The sequence below is a fragment of the Ursus americanus genome, chromosome 31, assembly GCF_024610735.1.
Source record: "Ursus americanus isolate L20-20 chromosome 31, mUrsAme1.1.p, whole genome shotgun sequence".
In the NCBI taxonomy this organism is placed as follows: domain Eukaryota; kingdom Metazoa; phylum Chordata; class Mammalia; order Carnivora; family Ursidae; genus Ursus; species Ursus americanus.
Window position 1 is genome coordinate 6,073,211 of NC_142157.1, and position 15,371 is coordinate 6,088,581.

Below are 15,371 nucleotides of genomic sequence, written 5' to 3' on the forward strand. Positions count from 1 at the left end.
GTCCAGAAGTCAGGGCGAGGCTGAGCAGCTGGGACTCTGCAAAGCCACCAGCTTTACCCTTCACCCTGCTGTCACCCCTCTGTTGCCTTGGCACTTGTGGGTTTTTTTTTAAAGTTACTTTAATACATTGTAGTTGTCTGTAAATTTTAATTTTAACGGAGGGTAGTTTGCAGTTTTTTAGAAAATTCTTGAAAAGCTCTGGTTTAGATGATGTCAAAGGTTTCTGAGGTCCTTTCTAGTTCCTCATTCCGTGATTCTGTGTACCTGTTCACTTATCTGCCTAAATCCTGCCTGCTAAGCTCTCTCGCCTTCTGTGGGGCCCACAAAAGAAGGCACCACCGTGTCTGTGTTAGTCCCGCATAACCAGCACAGGGCCTGGCAAACCATAGGATTCAGTGAATGCTCATTACGTCAGTAAGTAAGCTCCTGCTTACCGAGCACCATTGTGTCTCTGAGAGAGAGAAGCAGCGGAGAGACCTTCACTCTGCAGGAGGAGGGGGTGGTGGTGTCACTTTGCCATCCCTGTTTCTGTGCCACGCTAAACCTGCATATGTGCTAGACCTTTGGTGCCTAAGTGACGTCTAAAAAAGTCCCTCCGGCCTGGTGTTACTGCTGGTGATCATTAAACTGTCATCTTGACATCTGACTAGATACAAAAAGGTGTTCTGTGGCTCCAGTTATGAGAAAGGCCAGCTCATTCTCCTCTTCCTTTGGTTTCCTAAACAGCCTCCTTTTCCGAGTCTGGCTTCCGGATTCTTGTGGCCTGGTCCACTTCCTGTCACCTGTCACCACTTCCTTCCCAGCATCCGCGTCCTTGTTTCTGGTTGTACTCTGCATCCCCACCTTCCGGGGTGCTGGCCCTTGTGGCGTGCGAGCCTCTGTCCTGCCATTGTCTGTGCTCTGTGGGCCTCTGGCAGGGGGTGCTTTCCTGTGCTGTGATCTGACGCCCTCACAGCCACTGGTGGCAGTGAAAATGCCCTTTCACTATTGAACGTGGTTCCGGAAAGAGGACCACTGTCCTAGCAGACAGCCCTTTTGTTCCCCCAGCCATTGCGCCCCAGACGTGTGGGGATGGAGGGTGGGCTGTTGCGGGAAGGCTGGGAGGCTGGGAGCCGAGGCCGAGGATCGGGGCAGACGGTCCCCGGGACTGCTCCAACTCCTGTTTTCTCCTCCCGCCTTAGCCCTTCAGGCAAGATGCTGAGGCATAGGCATGCTTGATTGCTCCTGTCAGTTGGGTCGAGCATCTCCCTGGTGACTATATTTCATGGCTCCGAACAGGCTTGCCTCTTCTCAGCGGTGTCGAAATCATGGCATGGGCACAACAACGGGGGCCAAGAGACTGGGGCGGGCTCCATGTGGTATCTGGTATCTGTCATCTTCTGTAACACTTACGTTCTTCCTGTGGAGATGGCAGAAGCCAGCGTTTTTGTCTCTCATTTAATCCATCTGGCCTCTCCATGTTGTGTGTGTCTGTCTGGATCAAGATGGAGCTTTGTATTCTGGGACCCATTATCTCCGAGGCCCTACCTGTGCTCGACAGGTCAGGGCATCCACAATCTGCTCCCTCTTCTATGCAAATTACATACCCTGCCTGGCTCCCAGCAGGTGGCTTCTGCATCTCCCATAATAAATCAGTTTCTGTTGCTACCAAGAAAATACATGCAATAACATTGCTTTGTTTTCTTCTTGAAAAATATAGGGTCCCTTTTTTTTTTCTGTTAAAAGTTGCCAAGTTATAAGTCTTCCTATCAATACAGAAACCACTTTTGTTGGGGTCCGGAGATAAAACATCATGAAACCATGTACTCTCTTATTAATTGTACCTATTGGTTTTAAGATAGATCTAGTTTATAATTTTGAATGTGAAAACCGTATGCCTTGAAAACAGACAACTTTGCCCCCTTTTTGTAGTTTTTTATCAGGATATAAGAAAAGACATGGCTCTAAAATGTACATACTTAGGTTCACCATACGAGATTTGAAGAAGGTAAATTTATGTTAGTAAATCAGCTAATATGGGTAAATTTTTTTGTTTATTAGTTATGAAACAGCATATTGGAGTTTTCTGCAGATATCTCAGATTTTCTATGGTCTGCCTTCTGCACACTGCTAGGCACTTTTCAGTACTATGGATTTGAGTGAAACACGTAAACGAGGTCTAATTTTATCTTGGCAAAACCCATTGGATCATAGAAAATGTACTGTGACAGAGTTCAGGATATGGGTTTCAACGTCAAAATACTTTGTAAAAAGTTACTTATTTGATTAATATAGATAATTGGATGTTCACCTGTAAAAACTCTGTTCTGAAATGCTAGGAGTAGCCGGTCCTGTCCTTTTAAGCCAACTGGTATACTTCAGTATCACCTGCTGTTTAAGAAAAGGAGCTTTGATTAATTTTTGGAAGTTTCTCAATACAGTATGGGTGTAAGCATGTGAAGCAGCCAAAGCTATTCCTCCCACTTCTTTTTGTAGGTGAATATTAACTTAAGCTGCAGGTATGATGAAAAGTCACATCTGAAGTGTTCGAATTATAGAATCCTCATTTTAAGCACTTTTTGATAAGGAAAGAGTATTTAAATAGTTGACCAAGAGCATACTTGGGAAACTGAATCGTACTTCATGCATGCATACTTTCTGATTCATAGTCCTGTGATTTTTCTAGAATACTCAACTTCCAAATGGGAAAACCTCTACACTAAAACTACTTAAAAGTATTTAAGTGTGTATTTATGAGTTGTGGCACCTAAAATCTGATATTTAGGCTCTAAGTTCCTGGGGGCCATGGGGTGGTTCAACCCAGCGGATAAACCCATACTTAAGAAGTAATGTGGTTAAGGGCCATCGTAGTGCATATGTTACCATGGCACTGAAGGTTGGGGTACCCACGTAGCCTATGTGTACTTAGAGCAGAAAGGGAGGTAGTGGGGAGAAGCCTTCCCAGAAGAGGTATTAATGGAGGTGAGTGCCATTGCTTGAGCGGTCTTCACCTGGGCATGTAGCGAGCATGCGGAACATAAAGAGTGGGGACCTTCCCTGCATTGCCATTGTTTGATTAAGGTTGATGTGTAGAGTACAGGTGACAGCATAATGAAGAATGAGGTTTAAGATGAAAACAGAAGACAAATCACAGACAACTTTGTTTAAATTGTTTGTATTTTATACAAAGAATCTTAAAGAACCTTTGAAGAACTTCAAGTAAGCGTATGATTGCTGGGGTTGTAGGATAGGGGATGGTTATCAGGGACGGCATGGTGAGTGAGCAGTACCAGTGGCAGGAAACTCAGTTATATGTCGGTAATGCAGTAATCCAGGTGAGTAATGATGCTTGGCAGTGCCAAAGAAAAGGAAGAAACTGCTTTTACACGCTTAGCATCTCACACATAAAGATGGATGATGATGATGTGATTTTTCTCATTAGCACTTCCAGGCTCTGAAACTTAGAATCATCATCGTACTGTGTAATCACTCCATTACCAAGCTTTCTTAAATTTTCCCCATGAAATCTACTAATTTCACTCCTTCTGTTCAACCTAGCCCAAATCCTCATTATTTAATATCTGAAGTTATTGTTAGGCTCTCCTGACTGGTCCTGCTATCTGTAGATTTGCTGAGTAAGCTCGGTAATCACATGCTTATTCTCAGAGTCCTTCAAGCCTCCCAGTTCATTCTTGCCTAGACCATGTAATCTCCAGGAGGTGTATCTTCTTTCTCCCCCTGCCTGTGCCCCTACACTCTCATGGGTACATTAGACTGTCTTCTTCAGGAAACTTCTTCCCAAGCAATCTAGTCTTCCCTTGACTTTCTAAAGCCCCGATTATGTAGAATGTGTCTGAGACTTTTTAGTATAAAGCATTTTTTTTTTTTTAACCTCAAGAAGTTTTGGTGGATTCCCGAGTAGGGACTGGCCTGATAGTTTAGAACACTGGCTTTTGGGGGACAGTGATTTTGATTTCTCAATATATAGCAAAATAGAGCATGACTAGCCATTCACTATTTTATCACATTTGCACATGTTGTTCTTTATTTTTGTTTTTGTATTTTTTCACTTAAAAGAGTCAGAACAGTGACCTGGAATCTCTTAACCTTGACACAGTAAGTAATATACTCTGTGGTGTTAAAACATTCGACGCCAAGCTCACTCCTTGATTAAAAGTGACATTTTTTAGTGGAAGTTCCAACAGTAGAGTGATGGGTGCTGCCATTTTGGTTGTGTAACCAATGCATCCGGGCTGTCAGAAGGAACACCTTCAACTTCACTCTACATTGTCTCCATGGACAGGAAGCAGTATCCATTGTGGACCATCATTTGAATATAAAAATCAATTAGATGCTGAAAGTTAATGTGCAAGGGTTCAGAAAATTGGGGGTATGACCCGCATTGTACTTGTTCTGAGCATTCTCTTGGGAATGGAAGGATAATGGAGGTAACATTCTACCAGCATCTTCAGGAGTATTTTTTCTGTTTAATTTGGAGGGATGCATTAAAGAGAAGTTTAGAATATAAAGTAGAAGGGAAAAATGGTTTCTGATAATAAGTCTTCAGTTCTTTGGAAGAGTGATCTTAATTGTTTTTGCCCTTCTACCCAACTCTTCAACATAAACAGTTATTGTTTTTCTTTAATGAACTAAATATACTTTTAGAATAGAGTGTTTTTGGAATCATCTATTTGACCTGTCCCCCAGTTGCTGAAACCACTTCTGTGATAGCGCATGGCAAATATCATGTGAGTTCTTCGTATCTTTCTCTCCTTTCATAGTCAGACTCTTGGTTCTTCATCCTACCGGTTACTCCCACCCCACATTTTAGGGTAAAAGCTTCTTAATTCTTCATGTTTCATGTTTCGTGGCAGCTTTGTATTTTTTTTTTTTAACATTTTGAAAAAGCTGAGTTTTCCATTGCCAAGAGCTCATCATTCTAATGTTAAAAGTCAGAGTCCAGAAAAGCAGATCCTGTTATTCGACACCATCTGTATCACTAGCTGTTCATTTTCCACATCTTTCTTCTTTTCCAAAGTCAAAATATTCAACTAAAATAAGAAACAAAAATAATATTTATATCCCCAAAGTTCTTGAATCCTGCTTAGGACTTTGCAGTGTCCGGGGGTCCAGTGTTCATTAATTTTTATCACTTTTTTTTTTTTTAACCTAAGATTAGTCAGTGGAAATTGGTAGGGGCCAGTGGATTTGCTAAGTCTAGTGAAATTTTCCAATTACTAATGTCTCATTTGAACTTACTAATTTTAAGTTTTAAGAAGATAAATTCCAAAGACTTAGTCATCCTGTATACAGTTACTCCATTTAATTCTTTGTGTTCCAAAATAAATTGTAAATTACTCAAGAATAGGTGGTTCAATCATTAGGTATTTCTGATACCTTAGGGTAGTGCTTCATAAGTAGGGAACAATAAAGGATAGTTCTCCATATGATCGACTGTTCAATCATTCTGTCATTCACTCAACAAATATTTAATGATGCTTCTTTGAGCTGTGCCCTCAGAGGAAAGGACTTGTTTACTGGTGATTAAGAAGTAATATTATCGTTTTCTTTTTGGTTTCCCTGTTTATACCTATTGAACCATTCATTTAACTCTAGTATCAAGTCTGAACAAATCATTTAATTCTAGCAAAGTTGTCACAGCTACCAGAATTACATTAACTGCTAACTCTTACACTTGTGATAGACTGTAGACCTTCCACAGCTGCTCTACTGTTTGATTTACACAGTGTACCTATTAGGATGCTTTCAGCTACATTTAATGGAAAATCCAACTCAGACCGGCTGTAACCGTGAGGAGATGCACTGTCTTACATAGCTGAGCTCTGGAGTTGCGCAGCCTCAGGGACCATTGATTCCATAGACTGGCGGTGTTACCAAAGATCCACCATCTTCCTGCCCCTTTCGCTGCACTAGCCACAATTCAGCTTACCCGGAGGGTAATCGCAGAGCTCAGAGGCCTTTTGCTTTCTTGTCCATATGCAACAGAACAGAGTGAGCTATCTCCCCAAGCATGGAGCCTGTCTATGCAGGCTGGGGTGGGGGTATTCTCGGACTAGTAACACTGGACTATTAAATCAAGGGGCAGGCTCTCGTAGTTTGGTCTAATGCTGAATTCACCTGTTGGAGCTAGATTGCGTTCCTGAACACGGTCAGAGTTCCATTAGGAAGAAAGGGGGAGATGGACTGTAGATGAGCAACCAACAGAAATCATTAACAGTATCAACAGCAGCAATGGGGGAGAAAATGCTCTCAGGACCATGTGGTTTAGAGTCAAGTTTTGACCGGAAAATGTTTGTGGTAACTAGATAGAAGTATTTATTTATGGCAGGAGCTGCAGAACTTTGAGTTTCAATTGAAACCGAACGTCATTTCCTCCATAATCATTAACATATAGGTGCCCAATCTTTTCCAAACTTCTTGGTGACCCAGTCCTAACATGATACCTTGCAGAATTAAGTAGCTTAATTTGTAACATGGACTAGAATTTTAATTGAGCTGCATTTGCATCTGTTGAAAACATGGTAATTAGGTATGTTTTAATTGCAGAATGACGGTGCTGCATTAAAGAGAAATGAGCAGCTTCACGTTAAGCCTCCCGAAAGAGAAACTTAAACGTGTCTGCCTTCCTAGGTAATCATGTGGGAAAGTTCAGTGCATAGAGCAGGCTAAAATAGGCAGAAGTGTTAGTCAAAAATAGAAATTTCTTTTTGTTTGGAAGGAGGTAATCATCTTTCTTTGTGTAGGTGATCTGCAAGAGGAAATCAAATAATCTGTAAAGATGAGCAAAATTAAAGAGAAAAAAAATGTAAAACATAGCATGTAAATGGATCAACCTAAAAGTAAGTTTATGATTAGTTCTTGCACTGTAATTTATGGCGGGAACACAATCGATCAAGCCATTTACTGCTAATATGTTGCCAGATTTTTTTTTTTTGTATTTTCTTTCAGTTTGAGGAATGAAAGTATTTTATGTACCTTGTTATAAAGGTGGTATTAATGTACAAAGACTGGTTGTAAAACTTTAAAGAATAATTCACCAGTATTATCAGTGACCTTGACTATACGTATTTAAAACAGTTACACCTGTGTAGCCAATTTATTTAAGCTTCTGATAAGCACCATAATTCTGCATGGGGACAGGGTCAAGTGAGAGATTCTGACTTTTTTCTATCAAATAATCTTAGAGTTCAAAGTATATATCCTATGATACTCTAAAAGAACATCTTATGTTTGTACATATGAAGCCACATATTGCTAAATATTTTTAATTAGTTGGCATTCCAAGGGATTAGTTAAATCAGTACACCCCCAGAAGAGTTTCTGTGATAATGTATTATCTAAATTAGAATGTTCCGAATAAGCATAAAGAATTCTCAAACGTGCAAGTATCATTTTAAAACAGTCCACTTGCTTGGGGCAGGAGACGGAGCTAGGATTTTTGATTCTATAAAATGAGGTTACAAAACCCGAAGTTAATAAATAATTTAATACTAATTTTCTCTGTTTCACCCAATTTAGGAAATAAGTTGTATTACATACACCAGAAAACTATTGTGAATATGAAAAGAATTGGCAACAAATCTGACTTCAGCATATAGTCAGTTGTGAAGGCCCTGCCTTTATTCTGTTACCGAGCCAGGAGCAGACATATGCCCCTTGTACTTCTGCCAAAACTATTAGGCGGAAAACTAGCAGAACTGCTACTGATACTTCCATTCATGATTTATGATAATGGTTGCTGTGGAAGACTAAGTCATTTACATTTATTGAGCTCATTTTTTTGTTTATAGTTTCAGATATTGTAGAGGGTTCTAAAATCCATCAGACAACACGTATTGCACTAACAATAATCGCATAAAAAGATACCAGAAACTGATTAGAGCAAAACTAAGTACAGTGAGCCTTCCTGATGTTGTTGTAGTTGGGGTGTGGCTAGTTTTGTCAGGCTCGATTAGAGGACAGTAGATACTGTTCTGAAACTCGAGGAACAGTGATACCCAGAGACTGGAGAAGAATTTGGTTGGTTGGGATAAAGTCATGAGTCAGGTTTACCGGTAGTCTTTCATCTGCTGTCTGCGTCTGCCTGGCAGTCCTCATTTTAGAAATTTAGAGAATGGGAGGCAGACATGTCATCATTTCGTATGGGGAGTGCAGTAATTAAAGTTTGTACCAGGAGTTATGGAAGTATAGGTAAAAGGAGGTTTGCATGTTGGGAATTTTAGAAAATTCACTAGCATCCATTTATCTATCTTGAGCATACCAGTAGACCCAGGTTTTATAGTTCCCGAGAACTTCTGAGAATTGCTTTATAATGATTCGGATGGTGATCTCAAAGATCAGGCCACATCTGTTTCCCAAAGGGTTGAAACAGCAGTTCGCTATCAGGTGGAGCACAGCCGCGTTTACGGGTGTCGGGCAAGGTGCTTCATCCCTGCGAAAGCTGTATTTGTATTCTCTCACGTGACTCACGTGTGAAAAGGCTACAGATAATTAGCATGTCTTTGGGCTAGTTGACCAGGATACTCTTTCACTGCTCTGCGTAGACCACAAAACAGTATAGCCTTAACTCAGCGTGTATTTGTAAGGCTAGTGATTTTCACTAGCAAAGCCCATCTGCAAGTTGTAACAGGCTTTCTTTGTCAAATCTGTATCATTCCTATTTGTATGTTAACTAACCGAGAAGAAAAAAAGCAAGTTTTTACAAATCTACCGCGTCCTTTGGAGCAGGAGTGGTTCACCATTAGATAACCCAGTGCAGAGGGAGGCAGACCTTTCTAAAGTCATTTCTGTGTTGCTAGCCGTTCCTAGAGTTTTGTGTACATTTGCTCTAGCTTCTTGAGCGATTTCATCAATATATGAGCCACAAGTCACGGCATTAAATGAATACATAGGATTGACAATAGCTTTCTGAAATACACTGCTGACTGCTGAAATTATCTTCTGGGCAAATTGCGTGGTGACTAGGTGATAGATTACCTCGATGTGTGTTGTGTGAAGCATGGAATTGAGCAATCACAAACAGAGTTGATGAAAGAAGTGCATGAGGGTCTTGCTGAAGTACAACTGTATGGGACATAATACTAGAAAGAGCCCTGGACTGGGAGTATGCTGGCCCCAAACCTTTCTGTTTCCTCAGCGAGAAATGGGAGATGTCGGTCTAAGTGACCTCTGAAGTACCTTCCTGATTTAGGCATGGTGATGCCTTTATTCCTGAGCTGTGCGAAGGCATGACCTGCTGGCCTGAGAAATATGTTGGCTCATGTTTTTGACCAAGTGTGTCAACAAACAGAATTGTACACTTTATTTCGGCATTACGCTAAGTAGCTGCTTTTTTTTTTTTGAACTGTATTACTTTGAAGTGGTCATGCCATTACTGATAATCTTTTTCTCAGATTCGTGAGGGTTTAATAGCAGAACACTAAGAAACTGAGATTGTTTTAACTGGTCTTATTATACTTTGATATTGTGTATTACTAACTCAAGTGTCCCTTGGTGGTGGAGAGGCAAGACTGAATTTCACCTGAAGATATGTTAACTTGACTTGGAGGTCAGTTCTTTGTGAAATGTTGGGAAAAGGCTCAACTGTTCTATTTGGTTCTTTGTTAGAAGAAGCTCAAAAACATTGATTCATGCTTTATTTGTTGATGCAGGAGACTAAAATGACCTCAGCAGTCAAGGGATAATCTGAAGCCCTGATCATTCTTATTCTATTTGGAAGAAAATCTTGGGCAGCCAATCTCAGAAAAGATTTATGAGAGTGGCTGTTAATATGTACATTTATTGTTTCTTACTTAATATAGAAATTCTTAAAATTCTCTTGGTAGGTGGAAACCCACCCTAGTTACTTGTCATTCTTTCGAATCAAAAAGTTTGGGCTATTGAAGTGCCTTTGGACCATTTGCTTGCTGAGTGTTGGTTCAAAGAATAGAATATTGTTATCACTAAGTAGATCTTTTATCTGCAAACTTCAGGGGAGTGTGAGGTCATTGATTTACACATTTTCATGGTTTTATCCATCCTTGTTTCCTTGTCATTATGTAGATGAGTTATTTCGGATTGGAAGATACAGTAGCATTTGCTTATGATGTTGGCTTTATGTAATGACAGTATGAGGGAAAGTTACAGAGACTATAAAGTTCCAGTCCTCTGCGTGCAGAAATCACAAATGGACATATGTGGGAGCCTGAAGAAAGAGGTCCTTGTGCTGGTATTGGTGTGCTTACCAGTGAGTGGTGTAGTCGCACAAGTTTCTGAGGGGCTGGACTAGATCTCCATGGTCCTGACCCACGATGAAAGGAAGCACTTGAGGAGGGCCTGCTTGTTTTCTTTGCAGGTCCGTGCTGTGTGATAACGGCCTACTGGTCCCACCGGCAGTGCATGGCTGTATCAAGGAGGATGTTACCCCTAGTGAGTGAATCGACATCTGGCCAGGAAGCTGCTTCTCTCTACTGTTGACGCATGATCCTCACATAGGAATACCCGTGTGCTTAGTAGTCATCATCACACGTTCAATTCTAATTCTCCTTGAAAGTCAATAGCACAGGGGCTCCTCCCTGGCTCTGTCAGAAGAGCATGTGACTCTTGATCTCAGGGTCATGAGTTCAAGCCCCACATTAGATGTAGAGATTACTTAAATAAATAAAAACTTAAAAAAAAAAAAAGTAAATAGCATTGCAATCCATGTTGCTAGCAGGACCAAACAACCGTAGAAAATGCGGGAAAGCAAAATCCGCACATATATTTTAGCCTCCTTTGCTTTGTTCTTTCGGTTCACTGTATTCCTTATCCAATTACGTTTGCTTGTTTGTTTCCCTTCCAAGTGGAAGAAGACACAGAAGAAAGTTCAAGATCAGGGAGAGAGTCTGTATCCACAGCCAGTGATCAGCCTTCACATTCTCTGGAGAGGCACACGAATGGAAACCAAGAGAAAGGCGATAAGATGGATAGGAGAAAGGGTAAAGCTGGCAAAGAGAAGAAGAAAGACCGAGACAAGGAGAAAGACAAACTGAAAGCCAAGAAGGGCATGCTGAAGGGCTTGGGAGACATGTTCAGGTAAGTCTTTACCAACCCAGAGCGGATCATCCGTAGACGCGTGAGTGTGAGGTTTACGTAGAATTCTACGAGCACAGACTTGAAAACGCTATCTTTGAGGTCAGCCAAAATGTTTTCTAATCTTCGGTCTCTGCTGTTGTACTTGTAATTTCTCAAGGATTTCACTGTAGTTCTTTCAGACGATTGGGGCAGCCTTAGAGATGCTGTCTTGCCAGCCCCGTAAATAACCGCGAGAGGAAGGGAAGGACAAGTCTTCATGTTAGCTACGCATAGGAGTAAAAGCCCCATGGAGACAAAGGGCTATTAAAGCAGTGTTTGTTCTTTTGTGTGTGTGAACAATGGCTCATTATTTAAATTTAACATAGAGCTCAAGTTAGTAGTAGCATTTAAAGGTTCATTAATAACAAGTCTAATAAAAAATGTTACAAATAGAGCTTCAATTAAGCTGTGTTGATTAATTTAATACTTATTACTTCAGTCTGTAAAGATTTCATTAAACGTAGTCTCTGGCTGTTTCCTGACAGTTGTTTTTGTGTCCTTAAATTATACTCTGGGATTACTTAGCATATCGTTTTTTACAAATCATGGCTCCACAGTAAAAGTGACAAGTTGTTCAGAAGTTGCACTGAAACTCTCCCATAAATGTTCATCTAAGGTGATTTGTAATATTCAGGCATTTAATGTTAAATATAAAGATTGCTCGATTGTTCCCTAAATTAAACCCCTAAACATATCAAGATGATGGTTTCAAATTGAAAACATACAGCATAGCCACTTGACTCTTCAGAAAGTAGTTACCCTGTGTTAGGAATCCCTTGCTTTTCACTTTTTTTTAATTGCAAAATGTGAACGGGAGTTTTTATTTTCATGGAATTTCTTGATTTATGATCCTGAGGTTGACCTCAATAACTCAGGGAGTTAAAGATACGTCAAGCCTGCAAAGTTGAGGGCTCAGGGCCCAGCCTGCAGGCCACACAACACAACAGCTGTGCTCTATATGCGTCTGACTCTGTCGAGTCCATGCCAGAAGTAGACTGGGGACCCAGATAACACAAAGCCTGGTCTATCAGCGGTGTTAGCTTTCATTGAACTGCGGTGGGATTTCCACCTCTGATGCTGCAGAGCATTGGGATTTTCATAGTTTTGCATTCGAGTTTTTCTTGTTCATGTACTACTCCTGAATGCTTTCTCAGCCAGATCGTCTTTCTTCATTATATGCCGTGTCCAAGAACACCTAAGGGTTGAAATCGCTCTCATGGCCACTTTATTTCAGTTTCTGTGTTAGCCAGCGGGCTTTTCTTTCTGTGCAAGCTGGCACCTGCGTAACACACGACGTAAGGCCCTTGGCCATCAGTGAAAAGTTAAGGACTGTGTACGCTGTCTTCTTTAAGTTAGAGGTTACGAGATGGGAGGATACCTTCCCAAGAGTTACGTATTCAACAAGCAGTGTGGTGTTGTTTCCAGGTGCCCTCCTGAAGTCGCACTGAAAGCCAGTGGCCTGTTAGTGTTCCTCCTTCATCAGCCCACATTTATCTGACAGATAGAGTGCTCTGTTCTTCTCATGGAATAAAAAAATAAGCAAATTTTCTGGTGTGTCTTTATAAAGTATGTTATAAATTATTTTCATTATAAGTTGTTTTTTTCTGTAATTTACAACTCCAGAGGCTTTATGGTAGAGTTCTTCCTTTTTCCTTTCGGGGGCCAGAGGTGTGGACAGTGTGGGGGACGTGTATGTTTCAGAGGGATCCTGAATTGTAACCCAACAACCACCTTGTTGCTCAGAGTTCTGTAAAATACTGTATGATGTTTTCTCTAGACCAAATTCTATAGATTATACCTGCACCCTGTAGTGAAAGCCAGCTTTGTAATAATTGTAATTGTAATTTCAAAGGCCTGAGTGTTTTTGAAAACTAACTTCTATGTTTAGATGCAGGGGCTAAAGGGTTTCTTTGTTTTTTCCCCCCTAAAAAAATTAGCTTGTATTCTCCCAGTGTTTAAGAGTAGCTATTAAAGAAAATCACTGACGTTCATACTTTTTTGGGAATATAGTATCAGTGGTTCGCTAGAATCAGCCCACTTTGGCTTTTGAGAGCCAGTTGCTCAATGTTTAGAAATTTTGCTAAACAGTTGTTAAACACAGCCATTACAAAAATTAAATAAGTTTTATAAAAATCAAAAGCAGTACTCAAAATTTACCAGTTCCTAATTATTTTATCACATTTTACCACGATCTCTTCTTTTGAGGTTATTTCCCCTCTTGCATTGGCACGGTGCTAACACTTTACGTGGGTGCACAAACACAGCTCTCGCCAGCTCTGCCTTTAAGACACAATGCTGCTGGTTGAATATGAGCCATGTTGGAAGACCTTCCACCATGGAAGTGTATGAGTTCCACAAAACAGAGCCCCTTCTCCTAGAAGAACAACACGCCACCAAGTGAAGAATGTAAATCTATCGTAAGCAGAGTCTTAGTATCTTGTCTAGTTTTCTAGACAAGAAACTGTCATGGCTGACTTCCGTCTGGTTGCAAACCACTGCCTCAGTCCTTTGGGAAATGGTTGAAGCTTGCCAAACACTTCTCCTTGAAAATGATCTGAGAATAATTTATTAAACATAAAATAAGCTTTTTGTCTGATTGACTCTTGGCTCTTAATCCTTCACACCATTATTTTATGTTCTTTGTATTGGAGAAGACTCTTAAAGTGTCGTTGGATTTTTCAAAACATTTTGTAACTACCTCTCATACTTACTGAGTCTCACTGTTTGAGACTAATACACTCTCAGGTTGATTCTTTTATGTTTTCTTTTTTTTTTTTAATAACATAGGGGAATATAGTCCGATTTAAAATTAGTCTCTTCCTTTCTTTTTATTCTCTTACGGAGAATAGCATGTGATTTCCTTAGCAGTGTAGCTTAGTCAAAATGTGTATGTACATATACATTCCTTAGAAGAGTTCGTAAGGAGGTTCGAGTGCGCTTCCCAGTGTGGGCCTGCAGTACAAAGCAGGGACGTGCGTGTCTGTGTGTGAACGTGTGCGTTTGTGCAGGTGTTGTTACGATCTTCTTTCTGTGTTCTGGTTCAGATAACAGAAAGGAAAAGCTAAGGGTCAGGGACATTAGATATTGGGAGTCTTAGCTTCCTGGGCATATGAGCTTTTTCTCTTTAGTCATTTGAGGAGGTAATAATATGTTTTCCTTTAAAAATAGGCTCATGGGCTCTCCTCCCCACCATCTCCCTTCACAGCGTCCCCCTCCCTTCCCCCGGAAACACACACAGTCTCTTCCTACCCCGATAGATTTGTCTGTGATTTGGGGTTCAATTCGAAGACGGCCAAATATACGGACCCTGTTTTTGAAAGGGCACCAGAGGAAAACCATGGCGCCTTGTGTCATAAATATACCTAAATAAATAAATAAATAAAATAAAAATACCTATTTTTATTTATTGGTATATACAGATGACATGGTTTTCTATTTCACACATTGAATGGTAGTCACAAAGATGATTTAATTATTGATAAACAGCTCTAGGGAAGAATGTTTTGAGTCATACGAATCACTCTTCTGCTTATAAATTACGGGGTGTATGAAGTACAGAAGCTGTCTTAGCAAGTTTTAAATCACAAATTCAAATCCATAAGAAATCAAATAACAAATGTAAAGTGTTTCATGTGTGTATGAATTTCTCATTGTATATACTAGGTCTTCTTTTGCACATAAGGAACTCCTATTGCCTTAATTAAAATGGCTTTGTAGCTAAGAAACCAGTGTGCTTACTAAATAGGTAAACATGACTTATAAATGTAACCATTCTTTGTGCAAAGTGCAGAACAGAGGGAGGGTCTAGAATTTTGAGTCTTTGTTTATATTTGATTCTCAGATGCTTGGCTGTTCAAATTTAATACTATAAAATATTTTTTAGAATTCTGCAGTTGTATGAAATTGTCACTAAAGAGGGAAGGAACTAAATCTTTAGAAGGAGAGAGATCTATTATTTAACGTTTCAAATGTGTTCATGTTTGAAGGAAAGCCACAGCATTATTCAGCAACATGCTTTTGCCTGGTTTCCATCTTCAAATTGAAATTATCGATACGATAATAAATCCCTGTACTGGGACAATAGTCCCCGATAGTAAGGGTTAAAAATTATGTGTTGCCCTTTTTTCCAGCCCTGGAGTAAGTACAATTTGATATTGCTTTGCCTAAGAGATTAGAATGGTTCTCTTTTGAATGTTGTAGAATTGTATCCACTCTCAAAGCAAAGGCTTCTTAGAAGTGACCTCACTGTGCACATCACAGGTTCATTCTGTGCTTTTGTC

General features: G+C 40.2%; 1 protein-coding gene across 15 annotated transcripts in view; it reads left to right on the top strand.

Annotated features, from left to right (window-relative positions):
- PARD3 (par-3 family cell polarity regulator) overlaps positions 1–15,371 on the top strand; it is a 636,797-nt gene that overhangs the window by 431,806 nt on the left and 189,620 nt on the right. For all 15 annotated transcript variants that reach the window (XM_045786400.2, XM_045786404.2, XM_045786403.2 and 12 more), the window contains one exon: positions 10,821–11,052. In XM_045786400.2, the coding sequence (XP_045642356.2) occupies positions 10,821–11,052 (232 nt within the window). The remainder of the gene's footprint in view (positions 1–10,820; positions 11,053–15,371) is intronic.